The 24,675-nt window shown below is 45.9% G+C and overlaps 3 protein-coding genes across 3 annotated transcripts; 2 read left to right on the forward strand and 1 right to left on the reverse strand.

Annotated features, from left to right (window-relative positions):
* The first annotated feature begins 1,812 nt into the window (after window positions 1-1,812).
* On the forward strand, window positions 1,813-6,647 carry actr6 (actin related protein 6). The gene is made up of 11 exons (XM_087844279.1): window positions 1,813-2,011; window positions 2,728-2,845; window positions 2,919-2,987; window positions 3,063-3,186; window positions 3,352-3,487; window positions 3,564-3,620; window positions 4,605-4,703; window positions 4,887-4,965; window positions 5,115-5,286; window positions 5,849-5,987; window positions 6,085-6,647. Exons 1-11 carry the CDS (start codon window positions 1,944-1,946, stop codon window positions 6,212-6,214), a joined length of 1,191 nt encoding a protein of 396 aa, XP_087700405.1. The 5' UTR covers window positions 1,813-1,943; the 3' UTR covers window positions 6,215-6,647.
* A 364-nt stretch (window positions 6,648-7,011) lies between these two features.
* On the forward strand, window positions 7,012-20,351 carry fcsk (fucose kinase). Its single transcript, XM_087844280.1, has 23 exons — window positions 7,012-7,336; window positions 10,847-10,998; window positions 11,256-11,306; window positions 11,374-11,499; window positions 11,616-11,688; window positions 11,787-11,884; window positions 11,966-12,046; window positions 12,256-12,375; window positions 14,082-14,253; window positions 14,328-14,434; window positions 15,128-15,229; window positions 15,394-15,567; window positions 15,665-15,738; window positions 16,411-16,766; window positions 16,906-17,140; window positions 17,221-17,387; window positions 17,463-17,690; window positions 17,764-17,907; window positions 17,978-18,097; window positions 18,165-18,352; window positions 19,094-19,193; window positions 19,292-19,515; window positions 20,105-20,351. Exons 1-23 carry the CDS (start codon window positions 7,255-7,257, stop codon window positions 20,177-20,179), a joined length of 3,249 nt encoding a protein of 1,082 aa, XP_087700406.1. The 5' UTR covers window positions 7,012-7,254; the 3' UTR covers window positions 20,180-20,351.
* A 37-nt stretch (window positions 20,352-20,388) lies between these two features.
* On the reverse strand, window positions 20,389-22,934 carry pclaf (PCNA clamp associated factor). The gene is made up of 4 exons (XM_006807888.3): window positions 22,786-22,934; window positions 21,822-21,902; window positions 21,560-21,740; window positions 20,389-20,578 (listed from the first exon to the last, which is right to left on the reverse strand). The coding sequence occupies exons 1-4, from the start codon at window positions 22,829-22,831 to the stop codon at window positions 20,539-20,541; spliced, it is 348 nt and encodes a 115-aa protein (XP_006807951.2). The 5' UTR covers window positions 22,832-22,934; the 3' UTR covers window positions 20,389-20,538.
* Window positions 22,935-24,675: the final 1,741 nt, after the last annotated feature.

Genomic DNA, 24,675 nt, shown 5'->3' on the forward strand with positions numbered 1-24,675 from the left:
ACGTGGACGACAAAGATTTCATTCTGAGGATTGAAGCAGGAGAAAAAGAATCAGGCTCCTCATTTTCTGCTGTTTCATTTCAGGAAACAATAGAAAAGCACTTTGTGCGTACAACAGAATTATGGATGCAAACACAATAAACGTGTGTGTGTGTGTGTGTGTGTGTTTGTTAACAGTCTGAAGAAGCTGTTTGTCCCCAGTTTGTCTTTTCTGCATGAAATCATTTTATTACTGCACAGAATAAAGATCCACTGCCAGGTGATGGTTTAAATATTCAGGAGCATAAAGCAGCGAGGCAGTGCCCGCCTACCTGCCGGCTCGACGCACCTGCAGACATGTTTGTTGTGTTTTATGTTTGCATGACAGCTGGAGTGTGAAAAGTTGACGGTTCAGTGTGATCGCCAGCATTCGTTTAACCTCTGTGGGCAAAGGGTGAAAGACGTGAACAGCTCGGGTGTGTTTCAGTGAGAGGAACTGTGTTTTTATGTTGGAGGTATGGAAGGGTGGTGCAGGACAGATGGGTTGAAGCTCTGAGCCCCCTCCTGTTCGAGACAGATGAGGTCAGGCAGGAGTCTCTGAGAGCAGGCGTAGGAGAGCCTGTGTGGGTGGAGGCGTGCTCTGAGGAGGAGAGGAATGAAAGAAGAGTTTAAATTGCTCGGGTCAACGAGGAGAGCTGAGGCTGAGCTGCACAGGATGGAGATATTAGAGCAGGGGTGTCAGAGTGAAATGAGCTGTGGGCCGCTGTCGTCTCATTGGACGGCCAGTTCAGTGTGCAAGTAGTACAAAACAAACAAAACCAGAAATATTTTCTAAAATGTTTTGTTTGTTTAAATTTCAAATATTGTATAACAAGACAAAACTGCAAACGTGAATTCAGATTTATTTTTCCTCTTAAACCAACTGAAGCCTTTTGTTGAACCACCAAACAAACACATGAGTTTGTGACTCTGAACTAACAGCATGTTTGTGCTCTCTCATTTTGCCTTCATATTCAATCATTTTTGGCTTTTTAAAAAACTCATTTTAACATTTCACTCGACAACAAACAAATCCTCAAATATATTTCTTCATGTCAGTATACGGGCTGTGACTTTGAAACCCCTGTATTAGACAGAGAATGATGACGATGGAGCTGGCAGGCAGGAGGGAAAGAGAAAGACCTCAGAGAAGGTTCATGGATATAGTGACAGAGGAGGATGCTGGAACAGGAGGAGATGGTCCTCTGAGAAAACTAAAGGGAGCAGCTGAAAGCAAAAGAAGAAGAAAAAGATTTTTCTGCAGATTTTAGAAACATTAAAAAATGTGGTGTGGCGACCCACTACATGGTTCCACTCACACCCAAGTTTGGAGGAGGGGTTCTTGTTGTGTTTGGGCGCGATATGCTCAGTTGATGTATGGAGGTGACTAAAGTTGGAGTGAAAAACTGGAGCTCCCGTGTCGTGTGTCCCAAGCCTCCATAGTGGCATGAAATGTAAATATTCAAATAAATTACATCAACATTATGCTGAAAGACAATAATTAACTAAATGCACTTAGTTTAAAGGAAAAGTCGTATTTGGGCGGTTATTTTGTTTATAACTTCCGATTAATGTCATTTAATTCCACTCTGAAGGGCAAAAGAGACTAAAAGTTAACGAAACAAAGGAGGCGGAACAAAAGCAAGATGCTGTTTCCACCCGAACACTTTTCTAAAGCACAGTCAAAAACATTGTTTCTGATTGGCTGGTCGAGCTGCAAAGAAGCGTAAAGGCTAAGATGTGAAGATCTGATTGGCTGTCCATCCGCCACAAACCGAGAGGACGACAAATTTGATTGGCCGAAGGAGTTCGTAAAGTTCTAATGGCGGATTCTCGCTGAAAATGTGAAATGCGTTTTGTTTTTGTTTATTTCCGGATTAATCTGAGTTTATAAATGCATTTAATGTGAGCAGTTCCGCCTCTGAAATGGCGACATTAGTTTTGGATAACGGAGCGTACACGGCGAAGATCGGATACAGCCAGGAGAAAGTCAGGTGAGATGTTAGCATGACAGCTAACGTTGCGGCTAATTAAAATAATAATAATTAAACTGAAGAGGCGTAAAAATAATTTAGACTTTAAGCGACCTAACCTCTGTGTAAAAGAAGTCAAACACTCACGTCAGATTCTATTTAAAATCTCTCAGTTTAAGGAATAAAATGTATTTCATTAAAAACGCTTTCTTATTTTTTTCTTTATAGACCAAATATAAACTCTCAAAGTCCAACTGAAATTCGTCTTATAGATGTAAAACAGCTAAGGGTGTTATACATTTATAATAGGTTTTTTTTTTATTAAGTTAACTCTTAGGGGAGGCTTATTTTTCCAGTGTGCTTCACGCAAAACAAAATCAATAAGAATTTACTCGAACTTTTGCATCCAGCTGTACATGATGGCGAAGACACAACACACTGAAGCTATAATCCACGAGAGAATTGAGAAAAATATAAATTTGTACATATCTAAGAGAAAAAATGGTCACATTTACAAGATAAGCAGATTTATAAGAAAAAACATGAAAATGTTTCAATGAACTTTTGCAAATTTGGTGGGTGGAATGAAACAAACTGTCAAATTTATGAAGGGAAACAGTTGCAATAAAAACATTTAAAAAAAGAGTAAAAATGAGCAAATGTATGAGAATAAAAAATCGTGTAGTTGGTAGAATAATGAGCGGCCCTGACGTGGACCTTCTCTCTGTCCCTCTCAGCGTCATCCCAAACTGCCAGTTTCGCTCAAAGACGTCCAGGTTAAAAACCTTCACTGCAAACCAGCTGGATGAGATCAAAGATCCTTCGGGGCTCTTCTACATCCTCCCCTTCCAGAAGGTGAAGTCACGTGAGGGTGAAGCAGCTTCAGCCTGACGTCAGACTGTCTCATTTCCACCGTTTCTCTCTTCAGGGTTACCTGGTGAACTGGGACGTCCAGAGGAAGGTGTGGGACCACCTGTTTGGAAAGGAGATGTTTAAGGTGACTCCACCCCTCATCGCTGTGTTTGCCTGAGCTCCTCCTGTGGTGGAGGCTGACCCTGTTTTCTGGGTGCAGGTGGATTTTGCAGACACGAGCGTCGTCATCACCGAGCCCTACTTCAACTTCACCTCCATTCAAGAGTCCATGAACGAGATCCTGTTTGAGGAGTACCAGTTCCAGTCGGCACTCAGGATCAACGGTGAGTTCATCCTGTTAGATTTCCTGTTACTTTCAGAATAAAAGCCTGGCGTCTCGTTTTAGTGAGAGTGGTGCTCGTAAACTGTGAAAAATGGTAAAACTGAGCTGCTGATTTCGGGCAATCAGGGAAGCTTTCTTTGAACGATTTCCCACTTTGTTCCTCCAGCCGGCTCTCTTAGTGCTCATCACTACTTCCACACAAACCCCTCCGAGCTCTGCTGCATGGTGGTGGACACCGGGTTCTCCTTCACCCACATCGCCCCCTACTGCCGCAGCAGGAAAATGAAGGAGGGCATCCGCAGGTTAGATGACGTGACGATGCAGACGCAGCAGCGATAACACCAACAGCAGCAACCTGATGCCTGTTTCTCCTTTTAGGATCAACGTGGGAGGGAAGCTGCTGACCAATCACCTGAAGGAGATCATCTCGTATCGGTGAGTCGTTGTGACGCCGGCACCTCGGCCGGAGGAACTCTGGGCTTTTATGGAGCTGTTCTTTTTCTCGGGTGGAATAATTGTGACACAGATAAACACAGGTGTGAATTTATTTTCAATTTTCTCTGATCCACACTGTGTGTGTTTGCACGTGTGTGTGTGTTAACATCAAGCTAGAGTTCATGCTGGTTGGTTTCCTGCCTTTAAACTAATTTTCAGCAGGGTTGAAGTTGTAGCTTCTCGTCTGTTCTGCAGCTTCATGCTAAGCTGCTTTATCCAAAACCAGTTCTGATGTGTGTTTGGGATCTTTGTCCTGCTGGAACACCCGACTGTGTCCACGTTTCACCGTCCAGCTGCTGATCTGAGGTGTAATTGATGATTTTGGAGTCCGTCCTCCTTCATCACTCCAGAACCACGGCCCAGAGCGTGATGCTACCACCGCCATGCGTCACAGCTGCAGTGTTCTCAGGGTTGAAAGCCTCAGCTTTGCTCCTCCAATCAGCTCCATCTTTGTCTCGTCTGACCATCAAACGTTTCTCCAGACGCCGTTTGGCTCGTCCACGTGAGCAGCTGCAGATTTCAGTTGAGCTCGTTGATTTTGGAGCAGGAGCTTCTTTCTTGGTCCGTGGAGATGTGAGACTGGCTTCACTGTGGAAGTGACACTGGTGTTCCAGCAGATCCCAGTCCACAGCAGGCTTGATCCTGAACATCCTAACAGTTTCCTGTCATCTGAGGGGGACAGTCTGGGTCTCTCCCAGACCTCAGTGGGGACAGATCTGAGTAACTTGTATTTCTGCGATGCTCGTGGTGTCCGTCGCTGCCTCTGGTTCTGACTCAGCAGTCCTCCTCTGAACAGGTGTTCAGTGTTCAGGTGACTCTTTAGCTGATGACGGTCCAGCTGCAGCCGTAACAGGAAGCTCGTCTCACTCGTTCACATTTAAAGAATTAAATAAAAAGTAAAATGATTCCTGTTTGTTTTTACAGTCAGCTGCACGTGATGGACGAGACTCACGTGATCAACCAGGTGAAGGAGGACGTGTGCTACGTCTCGCAGCAGTTCTACAAGGACATGGAGATCGCCCAGTAAGCAGCTTCAGCCTGAGCTTCATGTCCTGATGTGGGACTCAGTGTGATGCTTTCAGTGTTTTATCACATGACCACAAATATAAACAAGTCGTACGTTAACAGCTGGATTGTGAGTCCCTGTGTCAGAGTGTAAATGCGCAGCAGCTGCTGGTTAACTGGACACCTGCTGTGGTTTGTCAGGGCCAAGGGCGAGGAGAACACGGTGATGAGGGATTACGTGCTTCCAGATTTCAGCTCCATTAAGAAAGGCTTCTGCAAGGTGAGAGCGCCTCAGCTCGTGTTAACGCGCCGTCAGTGAGGACGTGTCGCTGTGATCCCGTCACGTGGCTTCGTCCTCATGTTGGCAGCATCTTCAGTGTGAGTGTGTGAGTGACACGTTCATGGCTCTCTGCTGTTTCTGCTCACCAGCCCCGTGAGGAGATGGTCTTCAGTGGGAAGTACAAAACAGGAGAGCAGATCCTGAGGCTGGCCAACGAGCGCTTCGCCGTCCCCGAGATGCTCTTCCACCCGTCCGACATCGGGATCCAGGAGATGGGAATCCCAGAGGCCATCGTCCACTCGGTGGAGTCGCTGCCTGAAGGTGAGTGGCTGATCCACGGCGGCGTGCCGGGGTCACGAAACACAGATTTATGAATGAAACAGATTCTGTGAGCTTAGAGAAGAAAACCCATCAGAGCCTTTTTCTGAGTTTACAGCAGCAGAGACGAGGAGACGACTTCATGCAAGTTTACTTTGATCATGGAGACGGTTCGATTCCAGCCTGTTGCTCCTGCTCTCTTCCACCTTACAACTTAGTAATAATGTTAATAAATAAAATCATTTAATTATACAGTAATGTAATCATGTAAAAGTATATTTAATTAAACCACCAGACGTTCAGCTTCCTGTCCGTCGTCACTGCCGCTGTCCAATAAGAATCAAAATAAAGCGTAAAATCTCAAAATAAATCAGGTGTAGATGTACGACTCATCATCTTTCTGTCATGAAGCAGAATCTCGTTTGTGTTTTAAAGCTGCAGACCAATAAAAACTGAATGTTACAGGTAAATAAAAAAGTCTCTGACACTTTTAAAGACGGCCTGCGGGTGGCGCTGTGAGGAACAGCAGCTCAGCGTTTAATTAAACGTGTGAATCTGTCCTCAGAGATGCAGCCGCACTTCTACCGGAACGTCGTGCTGACCGGAGGGAACACGCTGTTTCCCGGCTTCAGAGAGCGGCTGGAGGCGGAGCTGCGGGCGCTGGTCCCCGTCCACCTGCCCGTGTCTGTCGTGTTTCCTGCGAAGTAAGTGCTCCTCATCCTCAGAGCCTCAAAATCTTCACGAAGTGGCGTTAGAGATGAGTAAACGTGGAGACTTTAACGCCGTGTTTGTGTCTCGCAGTCCCGTCTGTTACGCCTGGGAGGGCGGGAAGCTGCTGGCTCATAACCCCGACTATGACGAGATGGTGGTGATGCGGGAGGACTACGAGGAGAACGGGCACTGCATCTGCGAGGAGAAGTTCGACATTTAGGAGTTCAAACTGAGCAGAAACATCGATACGATTTGACTTATTCCACTGTCACATGTGTCCTGTTACCACAGCAACAGTGTGTGTAAAGTGTGGAGTCTGGGTGGGGCAGGTGGGTGGAGACTGAGGGCCCCCAAACCTGCAGGTCTGGATGCTCCTTGGACGGCGGGCTCGGGGCATTCAAACCACTGCTGCTGTCTTCCTGACGTTTATCCCCGAGAACTGCAGCAGCCGCCTGCCTCCACCTCTGCTGGCTCAGCGGAGACGGAGGTGTGGGTCGAAGTCATGGCTCATAAATGTGATGTTTCAGCTCTTTATTTAAACTTGGGAATAAAAGTGAGCAGTCCCAGATAATCACTGAATGAATAAACTGTGGACGAGACGTTAGTCAGAAAACTGTTTTTGTTTGTTTTTACAGTATTTTTAATGTTTGTGTTCTTTGTATGTAAATCTTAATTTGCATTTATTAAATACAATAATAACAAACTTCAGTGTTCATTTTTGAGTGTTTTTTATATCTTTTGATATCTTAAATTGTTTAGAGGGTTTGGATTAAAACGGGTGCTCGGTTTTTACTCCGGGGTGTCCCGCGGTTTAAAGTGTTTCCTTTACTCCAAGTTTTACTTTTTTTTCTTTGAAATATTATACATACACTAGTGGGGTTTTTGTTTTTTTTTCTTTCAACTTCCATTGCCTGTATCATTAAAAATAACCGCCGCACCGGGAGGTTCCAGTGTTGAAACCAAGCGCTACAGGTTGCTGCCTACGGAAGCCCGGGCGGTCAAACAGCGCAGAATTGCAGATGGCGGTCGCAGAGAGGAAACGGGTGTTTTAGTGAGACCAACTCCTCAGATACTCTCGCAGGGTTGACCTGTGCCTGTAACATAAAAGCCGCTTCAGACGTTTCAGCCTCAGGTGATCCTTCACGGACACCTGTTTAACCGGGACAGGTCTGGCTAGCCCCGCCCCTCCGGCGGCAGTGAGCCGTGCAGTAGCTGCTGTGGTAGCCTGGGTTAGCCCGGGTTAGCTGTGACCGTGTGAGGATGTCGGAGAGCTGCGGGTTCCGGTGGACCGTGGTGGTGCTGACGTGCCAGCATAAAGACAGCGTTTACGCGTTCCAGAGAGGTGAGGCGCATGCGCGCAGTACATTGTCTTTGAGCTTGAGTTACACCGAGCGGCCTGAGGGGGCGCTGGTGGACACTGATGAGGCCAGTTTATTAGGACTAACTTTAGAGATGTTGCACAAATGGAAGAACGCAGTCTTACATATTTGTTTAATATGTGCGTTGAAGGACATATCCTGGTCAAAAATGACTCCAAGGTTCCTCACAATGTTACTGGAGGCCAAGGTAATGCCATCCAGAGGAAGAATCTGCTTAGACACCATATTTCTAAGCTTTTCAGCGCCGAGTACAATGACCTCAGTTTTATCTGAATTAAGAAGCAGAAAGTTAGCGGCCATCCAAGTCTTTATGTCTTTAAGACATTCCTGCAGTTTAACTAATTGGTGTGTGTTATCTGGCTTCATGGACAGATAGAGCTGGGTGTCATCTGCATAGCAGTGAAAATGTATGCTATGTCTTCTAATGATGCTGCCTAGGGGAAGCATGTATAATGTAAACAGAATTGGTCCTAGCACTGAACCCTGTGGAACTCCATAATTAACCTCAGTGTGTGAAGAGGACTCTCCATTTACATGCACAAATTGGAGTCTATTAGATAGATATGATACAAACCACTGCAGTGCAATACCTGTAATACCTACAGCATGTTCTAATCGCTCTAATAGGATATTATGGTCAACAGTATCGAATGCTGCACTGAGGTCTAGCAGGACAAGCACAGAGATGAGTCCACTGTCAGAGGCCATAAGAAGATCATTTGTAACCTTCACTAAAGCTGTTTCTGTGCTGTGATGAACTCTGAAACCTGACTGAAACTCTTCAAATAAACCATTCCTCTGCAGATGATCTGTTAGCTGTTTGACAACTACTCTTTCAAGGATTTTTGATATGAAAGGAAGGTTGGAGATTGGCCTATAATTAGCTAAGACTGCTGGGTCTAGAGATGGCTTTTTGAGTAAAGGTTTAACTGCAGCCACCTTGAAGGCCTGTGGTACATAGCCGATTATTAGAGATAGGTTGATCATATATAAGGTCGAAGAATTAATTAATGGCAGGACTTCTTTGAGCAGTTTTGTAGGAATGGGGTCTAAAAGACACGTTGATGGTTTGGAGGAAGTAATTATTGAAGTTAACTCAGAAAGATCGATTGGAGAAAAAGAGTCTAACTTAACATCAATGGTACTAAGAGTAGCTGTAGATAATATTACATCTGTGGGATGATTATTGGTAATTTTTTCTCTAATGATAAAAATTTTATTTGTGAAGAAGTTCATGAAGTCATCACTAGTTAACGTTAAAGGGATGGTTGGCTCAAAAGAGCTCTGACTTTTTGTCAGCCTGGCTACAGTGCTGAAGAGAAACCTGGGGTTGTTCTTATTTTCTTCAATTAGTGATGAGTAGTAAGCTGTTCTGGCTTTGCGGAGGGCTTTCTTATAAAGCAACAAACTATTTCTCCAGGCTAAATGATGATCCTCTAAATTTGTGACACGCCATTTCCTCTCCAGATTACGAGTCATCTGCTTTAGGGTACGTGTTTGAGAATTATACCACGGGGTCAGGTACTTCTGATTAGAGGCCTTAGTTTTCACTGGAGCTACAGTATCCAGAGTCGTACGTAGTGAGGAGGTGAAATTATTAACAAGATAATCGACCTCTGTTGGGGTAGCGTTCAGATAGCTGCTCTGCTCTGTGTTGGTACAGGGCATTGACGATGATAACAGTGGCTGGATTATATTCTTAAACTTAGTTACAGCGCTTTCAGAAAGACATCTACTTTGATAAAGTCCACTCTCCACTGCTGCGTAATCAATTATTGTAAATGTAAATGTTATCAAGAAATGATCAGACAGGAGAGGGTTTTCAGGAAACACTGTTAAATGTTCAGTTTCTATGCCATATGTTAAAACAAGATCTAGAGTGTGATTAAAGTGGTGGGTGGGTTCTTTTACATTTTGAGAGAAACCAATTGAGTCTAACAACAGATTAAATGCCATGTTGAGGCTGTCATTTTTAGCATCAACATGGATGTTAAAATCACCCACAATAATTATTTTATCTGAGCTCAGAACTAAATCAGATATAAAGTCTGAGAAATCAGACAGAAACTCTGTGTAAGGCCCAGGTGGACGATAGATGATAACAAGTAAGACTGGTTTCTGAGTTTCACAGCTGGGGTGGACAATGTTAAGCATCAGGCTTTCAAATGAATTAAAAGTCTGTCTTGGTCTTTCATTAATTAATAGACTGGTGTGAAAAATTGCTGCCACACCGCCCCCTCGACCTGTGCTTCGAGATTTCTGGTAGTTAGAATGACTCGGGGGTGTTGATTCATTTAAGCTAACATAATCATCCTGCTGCAACCAGGTTTCTGTAAGGCAGAGTAAATCAATTTGTTGATCAATTATTAAGTCGTGTACTAACAGAGACTTGGAGGAGAGAGACCTAATATTTAATAATCCACATTTCACTGTTTTACTCTTTGGTTCAGATGTGGATACTGTATTGTTCTTTCTTTGTAAATGTTTAAGTTGTTTGTTGCTGGTTTTTAGTTTGTTTTTTGTCTTTTTGGAAGCAGACACAGTCTCTATGGAGATGGGTTTTTGGGGGGGTAGCAGGAGGAGAGAAGCTGCAGAGAGGCGTGTAAGACTGCAACTCTGCTTCCTGGTCCCAACTCTGGATAGTCATGTTTTGAGGGGTTTAATAAATTTGTCGATATTTCTAGAAATGAGAGCTGCTCCATCCAAAGTGGGATGGATGCCATCTCTCCTAACAAGACCAGGTTTCCTCCAGAAGGTTTGCCAATTATCTATGAAGCCCACATCGTTTCTGGGACACCACTCAGACAGCCAGTAATTTAAGGAGAACATGCGGCTAAACATGTCACTCCTGGTCTGATTGGGGAGGGGACCAGAGAAAACTACAGAGTCCGACATTGTTTTGGCAAAGTTACACACCGATTCAATATTGATTTTAGTGACCTCCGATTGGCGTAACCGGGTGTCATTACTGCCGACGTGAATTATGATTTTACTGAATTTACGTTTACCCTTAGCCAGCAGTTTTAAATTTCCCTCAACCAGAATCAAAATCAGAAACACTTTATCAATCCTGAAGGAAATGTCGCCTGCTCTGGCCCCTGTTAGTCAGCGCTGGTGGACACTGATAGTGCCAGTTTATTAGGAACACACAGTGACTTTGTCGCTGATGATTTATTGCCATACATAAAATGTTCTTTTTTCCTGTTGCCAAATATCCTAAAATTAGGTTGGTCATAGTTCAACGATAGTGCATTGATCTCAGTCAGCTGATCTAAACTTTCCAACAGCAGCGTCCGAGCTGTGTTGGATAAATCTGAGCTGCAGTAGAGCCACTGAGCTGCAGCTGTTTGCTCTAAACTCATGCAACACCCTCTCAGTTTATAGACCAAAGAGGTTTGTTTTGGAAATGTTCCTGCTTGCAGTGCGAGTTTGGCTTTGTTATGATCTCACTTCTACTTTTGTGTGTCCATCAGAACTGGAGCTGAGGCAGCAGCGGGGCGTCCTCTCTGCAGGTGCGTTGGTTTTGACCGTCAGGGACCGCCAGGAGCCGCTGGGCAGCGGCGGGGCAACGCTGAACGCTCTGCTGGTGGCCGCGGAGCACCTGAGCAGCAGAGCCGGGCACACAGTGAGTCCTCAGCCGCTCTCCTTCACCTGATCCTTAGAGACCCTGCAAAAACCAGAGAACCCAAAGATGTGCCCGTTGTTCTGAACTAGAAAGCACATGATCTGCTCGGATCATTTCTCTCTGCGTGATTCTCAGTTTAGAATAATCCTCCTTGGTCTTAGCTGTGCCTCAGTCTGAAACATGCTGCTTTAGCTCCTCCCACTAACAGGAGACAAACTGTCACATGTCCTTTATGCGATCACCTGTTTTTCTCTCAGGTGGTGACTGCCGACGTCCTGGATGACGCTTACATCCTCATCCTCCACACGGTGAGTCAGACAGCAGCGCCTCTCTGATGTTTCTGTGCCGCGGCTGATTTTTCCGATCGGTCCTCAGGGTCGGGACTTTCCCTGGAGCTCCTGCAGCCGAGCGTTCTGCTGGCTTCCCGAAGAGAAGCCCGATCAGAAGGTCCAGGCTCCATTCTGCTGTCTGGATCTGCTGCTGGACCGCCTCAGCAACCAGGTGAGCTTCCACGCCGTCCCCAGAAAGACCCTTTAAACGTGGGATGCTGCAGGGCTGTGCGTCGGGGCCACTTCAGTTTGCCTTGACTCGCTGAACACTGTCGTGTTTTCGTTCAGATCTGTCCCGGTTCTCCTCCCGGTGTTTGGGTCTGCAGCACCGACATGATCCTCGCCGTCCCTCCTGACTTTGGTAAGTGAGAGGGTCGAAGCCCCGGTGATCCTGGAAACGTCATGAATTTAATCGAACCATCCCCCTCCTCCTCCTCGTCACGCTTTCGTGTTGGTCAGGTTTGTCCTGGGACGGATTCTCAGGTGTTCGGGTTTTGGCGTTACCTGGTGACATCACCTATGCAGCCAATCATGGGGTCTACCTGTCCGACTCACAGGTGCTCACTTAGTTCATTCACAGCTTTTATCCACGTGCTCGCCTCTTCTCTTTTTAATATTTAAATGTTGTTTTCCGTCAGGGACGAGTCAGAGACATCATCTACCGAGGAACCAAAGAGCAGATCCAGCGCGCTGCAATGCCTGATGGGAAAGTGCCTCTGGTGCGTCTTCTAGATCAAATTAAACACACCTTTTGATTAAAAGCCATTTAGGCTCAAACTGAAACACAAAGTCACTGACAGATTCTCTGAATCCTTTAAGACTGATCATTTTATACTTTTAATCATTTTAATATAATTGTGATTTTGTTATCATTTTGAGCCTTTGTGTTGAATAATCACTCTGCAGATGTTGGTTTGTGTGTCTGCAGGTGTCGGGTCCGGTCTTCTTCAGCAGGTCCGTGTCTGAGAAGTTACTGCAGACTCACGTCACGCCGCCTCTGGACGGCTGCACTTACCTGGGGCTGGACTCTGGAGCTCCGCCCCTCCAGGTACGTGTATTTGTCATCCAGGGAAGTTAGTCTGGATGAGAACTAAGACTTGGAGATGTCATGATGAAGGATCAGAATTTCAAGTGGAAAAAAAAGATAAATATGAGAAAGTTGCTGAAGTTGTGGAAAGAAAAAATGTTTTTTGGATTAAAATAAATTAAATATATGAAATTAAGCCCCAAATATATGATACATGAAACTAAGAAAGTCCAAAACCCAAGCATTGATGTGATCTACAAAAAATAGATCAAAATATTATATATGTGTGTAAAAATGAAATGATTTGTAATTTTAAAAAAGTCACAATTTCCAATAAAAATTATGATAAAGTAAAAAAAATCCTTTCACTAAATAAATGAGTTTTAACAAAACATCTAAAGTTTGAGTTACGATGCTGATTTTGAGTCCCGCCCACAGGACTAACATGACCTCTGACCTGTACTCGTTTACCCGAGATCATAATCCCGGGCCCTTTCTCAATTCTCAAGTACGCGAGCACGGACTCGTGATTTGTACAATTGGAACACCAGCGTACTTGATGATGTCACAGGTCCGGAGTTTTTACTGCCGTCCTTAATTTAACTGTGAGTAATATGTTATGAAGCTTAACTTTAATCACAGCCAAACCGGTTTACTCAGGAACAAATAAAACACTGAAATAAACCAAACATTAACATTTAGAAGTGATCTAAGTGACTCATATATCATGTTTAACCTCAGTAGTGAAATCTCTATTAATAAAAATAGTGTACATGTACATACGTGTACATACCTTAATAAAAACAAGCAGGTGAGATGTTAGAACGCTTTTATTTTTATTTTAGTGGACACTCAATACAATAGACAGCTGCTGGGGTTTGTTTAACCTGAGTAGCGAAAAGACCGCGGGGGGGTTGAAAACGATGTGCCTGGAGTCCGCTGCTCTCGCCGGCTGTAATAATCCTCGACCTCGCTGTCTGCTATGGAGCTGGCGGGTCACAGACGTCTCCGAAAACGTCGGAGCTCGTTTGGAAATATATGATATCCTGATAAATCGAGCAGATATTCAAAGTTTACACAGCTACATTCTCACTTGAAAAGAACTTAAAGGTTTATTTTGTGACCCAGAAAGAGTAATATTTAAAAGTTTTTAGCCCCGCTCGTTCGCCATTGCAGCGTTTGAGTTTTGGACGAAATGCATTCTGGGATATTTAGCTGTACCAAGTCCACACAAGTCAGCACCGATGCATGCTCGATAAAACGGGCGGAGCGAGAACACATCCGGGACTTTTTTGCGTTCTCGGCTTGATGCGTACTTCGAATTGGAACAGTACTTGGTCTCCGAATGATGACGTATCACGAGTACACGAGAACGCAAGTACGCATATTGAGAAAGGCCCCTGGTTTGAAACATCGACACTGAGCGGCGTGAATCACCGTGGAGACGATGTTGGTCTTTTTGTAACGACTTTTGTTTGTCGTCTGAGTCGCAGTCATCGTCATGGCTACTAGACATCTAACCGTAGAAAGTTCAGATCCATCACGCGTGACGATGGGGCCCTCACACGACGAGACGTTACAGAGTTACCCGCTCCGACAGATGGCCGGCTGTAATTTCACGTCCTGTCGTCCATATTTAAAAGCAGCGGCACGAGCTGGAGCGATAAGATTCCCGAGTTGTTTCCTGGTGGATGCTGATGCGACTCCTCGCCGTGGTTCCTCCTCAGGTGTCTCTCTTCCTGGACGTGTTAAAGTGTCTCTGCTCGGATCTGACTTGGGATCAGTTTGTGAGCGAGGAGCGAGCCGGCTGCAGTTCAGCGGTCGGGCTGCAGGGGGCGGTGCTGAGGCGCGGCAGGGCGGAGCTGTGGAGGATCCTGAGAGGAGCTCCGCTGAGTCTGGGTCAGTTTCTCCGCCTCCTCCGTTCGCTCTTTCTTTATGCCGCCGTTGCCTGCTGACATGTCCTCGTTTCACAGTGTACGTCCCCGGCGGTCGCTACGACTACCTGACTCTGTCTGGGAAGGCGCATGTCAACCGACTGAGCCGCGATTGGACGGGGAGAAACACGCTCTCGCATATCCAGGTGATTGTTCCTGCCTCCATCCTTTATGTACAGTTTATTGTGTGTATTGTGTAATTGGTGCTTGTTTTTGTGGTCATGTGAGAAACTGAGCGCTTCCCCGACTCCAGCTTCCCTTTGTTGTCAAAATTTTATTTTTATATGTTAATTGCTTAAATGTGTCGTTAATTAATTAAACTACGTTACGAAGTTTTGTAAAAACAGTTATTTTACAGTTTGATGAATTATGTCACGTTCTCTGTCCTGCTGTGTGTCCCAAACGTCTTTCAAAGCTTTTCTTTTAATGTTTTTATTTAAAGGGACAGTACATATGCACCTGTGACTTAATTTGAAATGCATTCTGGGATACCCGGTGTCCAAAGACTTCCCAGCGGAGGCTCTGCCACTCCATCAGGATATTATCTAGGATCTCTCTGAACTGCAAAATAATAATAAGTTTTCAAAATAAAACGACTTCATATTTTGAATTGTTTATTCTCTCGACCCTCCATACGTGACGTGGGATGATTTCTGACTGAAGGACGACAGCTTATTTCCACATTTGATCATCAGCGGAAAATTCACGGAGGGTTCATTTAGTGAGACAAATGTCACGCAAGCTCAGCGATGACTGCAGTTCATGTTGTGGCCACCAGAGGTCAGGCCTCCATTATTGATCAATCAACAAGCGTTTAACTCCACTTCCTGTTTCATCAGAACGAGGACGTGTTGAGCGAAGGAGGTCGGGTGATCAATAGCGTTTTGGAGGGAGCCGTTTCCGTGGCTGCAGGAGCAGTGGTGCAACACTGCCACCTACAGGTGGGGAGGAGTTTCAGACCCAGACTGTATTCTGACTGCACTCTGAGAGCTGAGCAGAGTATTTCCACACTGCGTGTTTCTCCAGACATGATGTTAGATCAGAAGCAGGAAGTCAGTGTTTTTATGGAGACAACGTGTCAACATGTCCACCGTCTGACCGTCAGGGTCCTCTGGACGTCCCAACAGGCTGTCTGCTGTCGGGTCTCGAGCTGTCGACCTCACCAAGTGTCCGGCTCCTCCCTCTCAGCAGTGACATCATCATCCAGGGACATCGCATTGAGCTGGGGGAGCTGCAGCTGTACGTCTACACGGTGATGGGAGCGCACGACGACCTGGAGGTAAAACACAGGAGATCTTTATATTCTCCTGCGCCGCCGCCTCCTCAGGGCGTATGTGGCGTTCCAGTGTTATCTGATGTCTCCTCCTCTTCCTCAGATCTCCTCTGACGACAGCAGCGCTTCCTTCCTCAACCAGACGTGGAACAACTTCTACAGCAGGACAGGAATAGAGTAAGACCCCCCCGAGCCGTTCTTTATCTTAAAATGTGGGGCGATCGTGGCTCAAGAGTTGGAGTTCGCCTTGTAATTGGAAGGTTGCCGGTTCGAACCCCGGCTTGGACAGTCTCGGTCGTTGTGTCCTTGGGCAAGACACTTCCCCCGCTGCCTACTGGTGGCGCCAGTGTCCGGCAGTGGGGGGGACTATGGTTGTGATTTGGTGTTATGTAAATGAAACTGAATTTAAGTGAAATAAAAAGTTCTCCTGAATATGAAGAACTTCACAATAAAAGCCTCATTAAAAAATTCATAATTTATGTTATTTATGTTCAACACTGGAAATTAATTGGAAATACAAACAGGAAATGCTGAGATTTATAAAAAATAAAAGAATTAAAAAATACAAAAATATGATTGATTAGTCTAATCAAGAAGGAACTGTGGAGGTAAAAGACCAGATGTGCTTCATCTTTCCCTCCTCCTCCTCCTCACGCCGTGTCCTCGGCTGCACAGCTTCAGGTTTTAGTTCAGAAACAATTAAACTTCCATCTGTTTGATGTAGTTTGAGCTGAGACATGCGCATCTTCTGGATTTTATGTCAGTATGTTAGTCATATTAATGACATCGTTGACCTCCTGACCTCCACAAATGTCACATGTGTGGTTGTGTCTCTGTGCGTGTCCTCAGGTCGGAGGAGCTGTGGGTTCGAGGAGAACGGCGCTCCCTCCTGGAGGCTCGCCTCTTCCCAGTCCTCCACCCCAGAGGAGGTGCTGTGGGTCTAGAGGGAGGCGTGGCCTGGCTGCTGGGGGGGGGCGGCTGCCTGGGAGGGTGGAGGGAGGCGTGGAGGCTTTCTTTGAAGGAGGTGCTGTTGCTCACCCACCAGGAGACGGAGCTACAGCGAAGGGAGGAGCTGCTGTTCCTGGTGGGAAGGCGGCGTGTGGCCGACGCCCTGAGGGGGCGCTCGGACGTCTGCCTGCTGCCTTGCTTCAGGGCCGCTGTGCTGGGAGGCCAGCAGGGGGCGCTGCTGGAAGCTCTGGACAGCAGTGAGTGTCCGCTCCTCTATGATTGGACCATAAAAACAGGCAGTTTTGGCTCCTCCTTCTGTGTATCAAATACGTTTTCTGATTGGCCAGTTTCAGGAAACTTGCTGAGGTTCTTTTGGTAATTTTAGTTTGTTTTCAGTCGCTGCAGGGAGCAATGAGCAGGGGGCGGAGCTCGGAGCAGATCTGGGCGTGGCTGCCCGCTGTCTCTCCTGCATCGCGGACGTGTTGGTGTGCATGGCCGGCGGGCAGGGAGGTCTGAGGAGCGGGCCAGCGGCTAATGAAGCCTGGAGCTCCGCCTACGCCATGTTGGAGGAGGGTGACCTGAGGGGCGGAGTCCACGCACTCACCGTGCAGCGGCAGCGCTGGCTCAGCAGGTGGGCGCTGCACTGTTTGTGTCACATGGTCTGGCTGATATAACGATGGTAAACGCCTTGGGTGTCGCTGCCTCCTACAGGCCTGATCTGCTGGTGCGGGCGGCACGGCACTACGAAGGCGCCGGACAGGTGCTGTTGCGGAAGGCTGTGATGTCATCTCAGAGATTCATCTCCATTGGACAGGGCAAAGTCCAGCCCCTTGGACAGTGGCAGGAAGTGGAGTGTCCAGCTCGGCTGGATTTAGCAGGTTATTGGATAAAGGTTCATGGTGCATTCAGGGGCAGTTGGTCCTTTAGACGCTGACCCTGTATCTGTGTTTCAGGCGGCTGGAGTGACACTCCACCAATCGCATTCGAGCACGGGGGCTCCGTCACAAACGTCGCTGTGAAGGTCGACGGGAAGCGTCCTATTGGTGCTAGAGCACGTCGCATCTCCGAGCCCCGCCTCCTGCTGGTCAGCTACATTGGAGGGCGGAGCAGTGGGATTTCCACGGAGACGGCGTGCGACAGCCTGGATGACCTGACGGATTACAGTCAGCCTCACGCTCCCGGTACATCGTTTACCGGCTAAACTGGGACGACAGGAAGGAAGTGGGAAGCTGACTGTGTGTCTGTGTGTTACAGGAGCGCTGCTGAAGGCGGTGTGTGTCTGTAGTGGGCTGGTGTCCCTGACCTCCCAGCATCCTCTGGGGCATCAGCTGATGGAGCGGTGGGGAGGAGGGGTGGAGCTCCACAGCTGGTCGGAGCTGCCGACGGGATCGGGATTGGGTGAGAAACAGGAAACAGAGCTTGTAGGTGATGGAGGAGTTCAGCACTTTGATTGGTCCTCTTTCTGCAGGTACCAGCAGCATCCTGGCGGGGGCGCTGTTGGCCGCGGTGTACAGGTGTACCAGGCGAACCTACGACACGGACTCCCTGATCCACGCCGTTTTGTACCTGGAGCAGATTCTTACCACAGGTTTGTCACGCCCTTCATCACTAAACACCTTCTCCTGCTCCTTCTCATCCTCCTCCTCCTGCTGCAGGTGGAGGCTGGCAGGATCAGGTGGGCGGTCTGGTAGGCGGAGTAAAGGTGGGTCGATCCAGAGCATCCCTCCCCCTGCAGGTGCAGGTGGAGCGTCTCAGTCTTCCTGAGGAGTTCTCGCTTGCTCTGGAGCAGCACCTCCTGCTGGTCTACACCGGGAAGACCCGGCTGGCCCGAAATCTGCTGCAGGTGGGTGCTTTCAGGATCGACCAATGAGACGCTCTCTGTGTACAAGCACGCTCCTTAATTCTGCTGCTTAAAAAACACTGGCAGCACCACGACGTGCACTGACGGGGGAGAGAGGGGGCCGTAGGATGGTTAAGCTCACATCTGTCCTCCACCCTCCTGTAATCATCCTGCATGTACCTGGAGGCTGGAAATCACCTGTGCTGCTCAGACTGCGGTCCACCTGTCGGGTTGTCTGGCTGCACGTCTTTGTTCCCAGGACTGATCGGACATCACAATGATGATGATGATGGTGGTGGTGGCATCCTCCACACTGATACAGGGCTGGTAGACAAACTGCAGCAGCTTCAGATGGCGGGTTGAGGTTTCCTGTCTCCAGAATCTCTGAAGGCGGAGCCATCAGGGGCAGCAGCTTTGCCTGGAGTCTGCACATCTCTCTCCTGAGGGGGGTGGAAGTGCAGGCGAGGGTGGAGGTGCAGGCGAGGGTGGAGGTGCAGGCGAGGGTGGAGGTGCAGGCGAGGGTGGAGGTGGATCTGTTGGAGTGGGCTCTCCTTTCTTTCTGTCTGCTCCACTCTCAGCTCCTCTTTCATGTTAAAAACAAAAGTCGATTCATGAAGTAAAAGAGGAGAAAAGTGAAACTCGTCAAGGTAAAAACAAGCAGAGCGACTCCGAGTAACAGAAAGCCTTCAGGGTTGGAATAAAGCTGCTGAGATGAAGATGGTGATGATGATGTGTGTCCTGCAGGATGTGGTCCGCAGCTGGTACAGCCGCCTGCCGTCGATGGTGCAGAACGCCCAGCAGCTGGTGTGTAATTCAGAGGAGTGCGCTCGGGCCTGCGTGGACGGTGAGACGCTTCAGTGGGACATTTCCTACATTTCCCAGAATGCAGTGTGCCCAACGTCAGTGGGTTTCAGAAAGGCTAAATGACCACTTCCTCTACAGGTTCTCTGTCCAGGCTGGGGGAGTGTCTGGACCGCTCATGGCAGCAGAAGAAGCTGATGGCCCCGGGCTGCGAGCCAGCGTCAGTGCGCGCTATGATGGAGGCCCTGAGGCCGCTGGTCCTGGGCCAGAGTCTGGCCGGGGCCGGTGGCGGCGGCTTCCTTTACTTGCTGACTCGAGAGCCCCGACAGCGGGAGGCGGTGCTGCAGATCCTCAACAACATGCCGGTAAGAATTGGTCAGGGTCAGAGGTCAAATTTATTCTATTCTATGAATAGAACAAACATAAATACCTGAGTCAGCGCTACGCTGTACATTCATGTAATACCACTTTGAACCACACGGCGGAGCAGCGAGTCCAACATGTCTCCGTTTGATGTCGCTCAGCTTTAATAAACACACATTCACAGGTTTTCTTTACAGGAGATGGTACGGGTTATTCAGCAAAGCTTTAACAAAAGCAGTTGACCTTTGACCTTTAGTCAGGAAAGATGACTTCACAACCCACTGGGGCCTCAAATAAACCGTCATTAGTTTTAAAGCTTAACTCAGGTTTAAAATCTTTAGTTCAAAACATGTCAGAGCTGCTAATGTAAAACAAAGTTTATAATGAGCTCAGTGTGGATGATGTCACAGAGAGGGGTCTAATCAGAAGAAGAAAGCTTAAGGTGGGAGGAGCTAAATTGTCTTGTTTTCTAAGGGGCTGGCGTGTGATACAGGAGGATTATTCCAAACTGTGAATCATGCTAAGCTGCTCTGGTGGAGCAGAGTAATTCCTGACCATTGTCCTGTTTTGATGGTTTCTGGTGTGTTTCAGGGTCTGGGAGACTTCAGCGTCCACTCTGTGGAGCTGGACATGGACGGACTCACAGTCCTTGCGCCGTTAACCTGAGAACGCTGATCGTTCCTCGGCTTCAATCACGAACAGTGATGAAGAGGAGACAAAGAAGAGCTGTGTTTAAAGTTTGTTCTGGTTTTGTAGGAATCTGATTTCATTAATCAAACTGATTAATCAGGAGCATTGATCTGTATCTTGACAGCATAAATAAAAGCTCAGTTTTGGACTGTTTGAGTCAGTGTCCTCATCCAAAGACGGCCATGTTTGTTTTTAGTCAAGTTTTATTAGTAAAAAAGACAAAATCCAGATGATCTCAAACAGACATTCTGTACGTAAAAAACATTGAACTATACAGCGTGAATTGAGCAGAATTTATATACAGATGTACATCAGCAGTCGGACTGATCCAGGCTTCAGTCGTCGTCCTCATCCTCAGCGGGCAGCGGCCGGGCTCTGCGGACAAAAACCAAACTGATCAGCGTCAAACTTCCCACAGGGCGCTGGAACATAAACGCCACGTCCTGAATAAATAAAATCTGTCACTCAGTTGAGCGGCGTCAGCGGCGAGTTTGAGGCCTCTCCTCAGATTTTAGCATCATCCATCCAGCAATCAGTTACTCAGCCATGTTTGAACCAAACTGTCTCACTTTTGATCGATTTAAAACTATTTAATATCAGTTTTTAACTTTTAATGACTTTCAAGACCTACAAGGAGCTGCGATCAGTCCAGACAGGTGAGTCTGAAGCTATAAAAGCAACGATTTGATTTATCGTCAGCTGCTGTATTTGAGGTGTTTTTGAGACAAAAATCAGCTGAGAAGCATGGCTACAGTGTTAATAAACTGGACTTTGAGTTTCCTGGTACCACTTGATGTCGTTTGCTTTAACTCAATGACCATGAGGGAATATAATTTTTAAAACAAACCCGCAGAGTTAAAATGCTTTCATTTTTCAAAATAAAAGCACTCCATCTCTGCGTTTTTACATTTGATAGCTGCAGACTCTGCTGAAGGTTTCCGGTGAACCCTCAGACACCGGCCTCTGATGGGTGACTGAACACAGAGGTTCCTGATCCATAAGTGATCATATAAAGCTTCATGCCGATCCAAACTCTGGATCACGCTCTTTGGGTATGGGAAAGCATCAGCTCCCGTTGACACCGGCCTTAGTTTCATACAGCATTCATTCAAATGTTTTCCCCGTCATCTCACCAGCACGCAGCTCGTGTTTTAGCGGATCAAACTAGCCTGGCCCACGTGTCACAGCAGCAGGTACAGCTCCACACTGAAATAATCTGAGGTGAAACTAACGGCTCATCACACAGCAGCAAACCTCGGCTGAGCTTCATCTCTCATTTTGTGTGTGTTTTAAAAGGAGTTTGGGAGGTGGGACGCAAGTTCCCTGAAGAGGTTTAAAATAAAGCACAACACATACTTCCTGCTGGCTTTTGACATCCCGCTGCCTCCGGCCTCTTCATCATCCTCCACCTCCTGGGGCCGCCTGTTCTCCTTCTCCACCTTCCTGGGGGGACCGCCAAAAAAGTCCCCGATGCCCTTCTGCCAGGTCGGGGTGGGACGAGGACACACGGGGTTCCCACCGGCGTATTTGTTCTTTGCTGCAAGTTACAACAATCACAGCAGCCTCAGTACGTGAAGTGTGTGTGTGTGTGTGTGTGTGTAGTGAAACTAGGACTGACCAGGTGTGGGGGACTGGCTGCTGGAGGCGGCGTTGGATGAACTGGCACCCAGAGACTTCCGGGGGGCAGAAGCTGCAACAGCTGCAAATGAAATGCATGAAACCAGCTGATTATGAAGGATCCAGTAAGAAACCAGTAGAAGTTCACCGAGGACCAAAGCTGAGCCAAACAAACGTAAAGAGAGTAAAGTGTCATTTGCAGAATGTTAAATAAAAGTTCAAAGAAAGCTTGTTAAAAACCTAAAATAGCTGCAGAGTGAATGAGAGCCGTTCACTGCTATTTAAACTGGGTCTTTAAGGAAGCAGAGCGGGTCGGAATTTTAATTCTTATCCGTTGGGTGTTGGAAAAAATGTAAGCCAAATTCACCAGAAGGTCCCAGAACTTAATAAACATGCATCCATTATGGACGGTAACACGCGTGGTATCTATGGTAAAGAGAGACGCGTTAATTATTTAATATGCGAATGGACTTTTGTGAGGCGTGCGCACAAAGACGCACCGCGGCGCTCAAAACTGGCGCCAGTTTGCAGTAAACGTCGTACAAACTTTAGGAAAGGGTCATTAAAGATGACACCTCGTGAGATGAATGAGAACATTAAGCTAGAACGTTTGACTCAGATGATAAAACGACAATTAAATGTTTTAATTTAAATATCTTCGCCTCTCCCGGAGAACCCGAGAAGGCAGCAGACCAGCCTCCGTGTTGGCGGGAGGCTGATTTTAGGAAGCCGTGCGGTGGATTTACACACAAACTGCAGCTGACAGTTTTCTTTCAATTATTTTAGTGTAAAAAATAAATATAATACGTTAACTACTCTTCTTCGAGACTACATTTGTATGATTTTACCAGCTTTGGCTCTGCGCCGCCTGCCCGCCAGACTACCTTACAAAACAGACGTGTTCTTGTACAAACAAGCTTTAAAGACCTAAATCCTGATTGAATGCCTTTAACTTGTTGCCGTACCTTTTCTGTATGATCCGGGCACACTATCGGCTTTTGTCCTCACCATGTTGGCAACGGGTTTTACAGTAAACCGACACTCCTGCCTGAAATCCGCGGACCGTAGTGAACCGAGCACCGTCCCGCCTCGGTTTAAAACCAACAGGCGGATGGGGCGGGAGACTTCTTCTTCTCTTGCTTCTATAGTGGTAGACTCCACGAATAGCTGGAACACAAGTTTGCCCCTCATAGGTGAATGTGTGTAACTGCAGCTCCCACCATTTTATTCTTCCACTGTATGGATGATTGTTTAAGCCACTGGCAGAAAAATAACGAAACAAAACATTTTCTTGGTAATCAGAAGTTTGAGTTATCAGGCTATTATCACAAAACTTCAAATTATGTATCTTCAAATTGCAACTTACTAACTCAAACTTCTGAGGAACTAGCGTTAACAACTTGACATTTTTAATGAAGTGAAAACTTTGAGATTTTTCGAACCTGAAATTTTATGAATGGCAATTTTTTTTAGTGGCGGAAACTTCGACATGAACATTGTTAAGACGAGTAGTAAATACTGCAATAAAAAATACTGTCGAAATTTCTGAAATACACTATAGTATGTTTAGTCTTTGTTCTGCTGTATTTATTTATTTTTCACTTCAATTAATTGTTTTTTTGGTCATATTGTATTTTTTATATAGATGACTGTTTTTTATAGGTTGTGTTTACACAATAAATTACAATGATTTTAGTAAATAAATTACAATGAAAAACGTTAAAGATTTCATGATAGTAATACAATTATGGGGTATAATACTGCCGAAACGTCTTGAATACACTATTGTTTTTTCTTTGCTGAATTTGAAATATTTGGCATATGAAGCCAGTTTATCAAATTACATTTGTCGTTTGTTTTACTTAAATAATTTATTTTAGTATATAATTTTTTACTAAATTTTATTTTCATTTTTACTGTATTCCTTTCAAATTTTTCTGTTTTTTCTGTTTTTTCGATTTAAAATTTCTGTATATCTATAAAAAAAATTCAAGCTCCTTTTTTGTGTATTTTTTTTTTTTTTTTTTACATTTTCTATGATTTGATCATATTGAATTTTATTTGAGCGATTTTTTTATTGGCCTTTTTTAAACAATAAATTATACAATATATACAATAAAAATACAATAAACTATAAGGGTATCAGTAATTAAGATAATTCCAAAACACTTTAAGAATTTCATAATAATACTATAATTATGCGGTAGAAACTTATATTTACTAGTGATGTATCGTTCGCGAACGAAGCGGCTCTTAGAAGTGAACGACGTGAGCCGTGGGGTTTTTTCTCTCTTTCTCTCTCTCACCGTCTCTTTTGCACTTTTTTCCTGCTTCACTCCGCACACGAGCCTTGTGCTTTGCGCTGGGCAGAGGGGGGAGGGGCGTTAGTTACACTCAGTAGCACAGGAACAGAGCGGGAGGGAGAGAGAGAGAAAGAAAGCCAGGGACAACAACGTCACATTAGAAAGGTATAGTAATCATCCACAACTATTTTCAGTTGCAGATGATAAAGGATTCAGAAAGTTTATTCATGCAGGTCCATATGACAGAGAATATGCATGTTCTTTTTGTTTTCGTATTTTAATTTATATTTAATTGTGTTGTGGTTTGCAGTGTTTTGTGTTGTTTCACTTTAAATTTGTAAAGGAAAAAGCTGAAAATTTAAATAGTTAAAAGTTTAAAATGTAAATAGTTGGTTTTTGTATGATATTATTTATTTATTACATTTTATGTGGAGTGAATAAATAAAAGTATATTTACAGTGGCCCCTACAGACAAAGCACGTACAAACTCCAAAGCACATTTCTAGCGTTAACTGAACTTCCAAAACAGAGCAGATCACTTAAATTACACAA

Source organism: Neolamprologus brichardi, chromosome 7 (genome assembly GCF_056152115.1).
Source record: "Neolamprologus brichardi isolate AB-2024 chromosome 7, ASM5615211v1, whole genome shotgun sequence".
Taxonomy (NCBI): Eukaryota; Metazoa; Chordata; class Actinopteri; order Cichliformes; family Cichlidae; genus Neolamprologus; species Neolamprologus brichardi.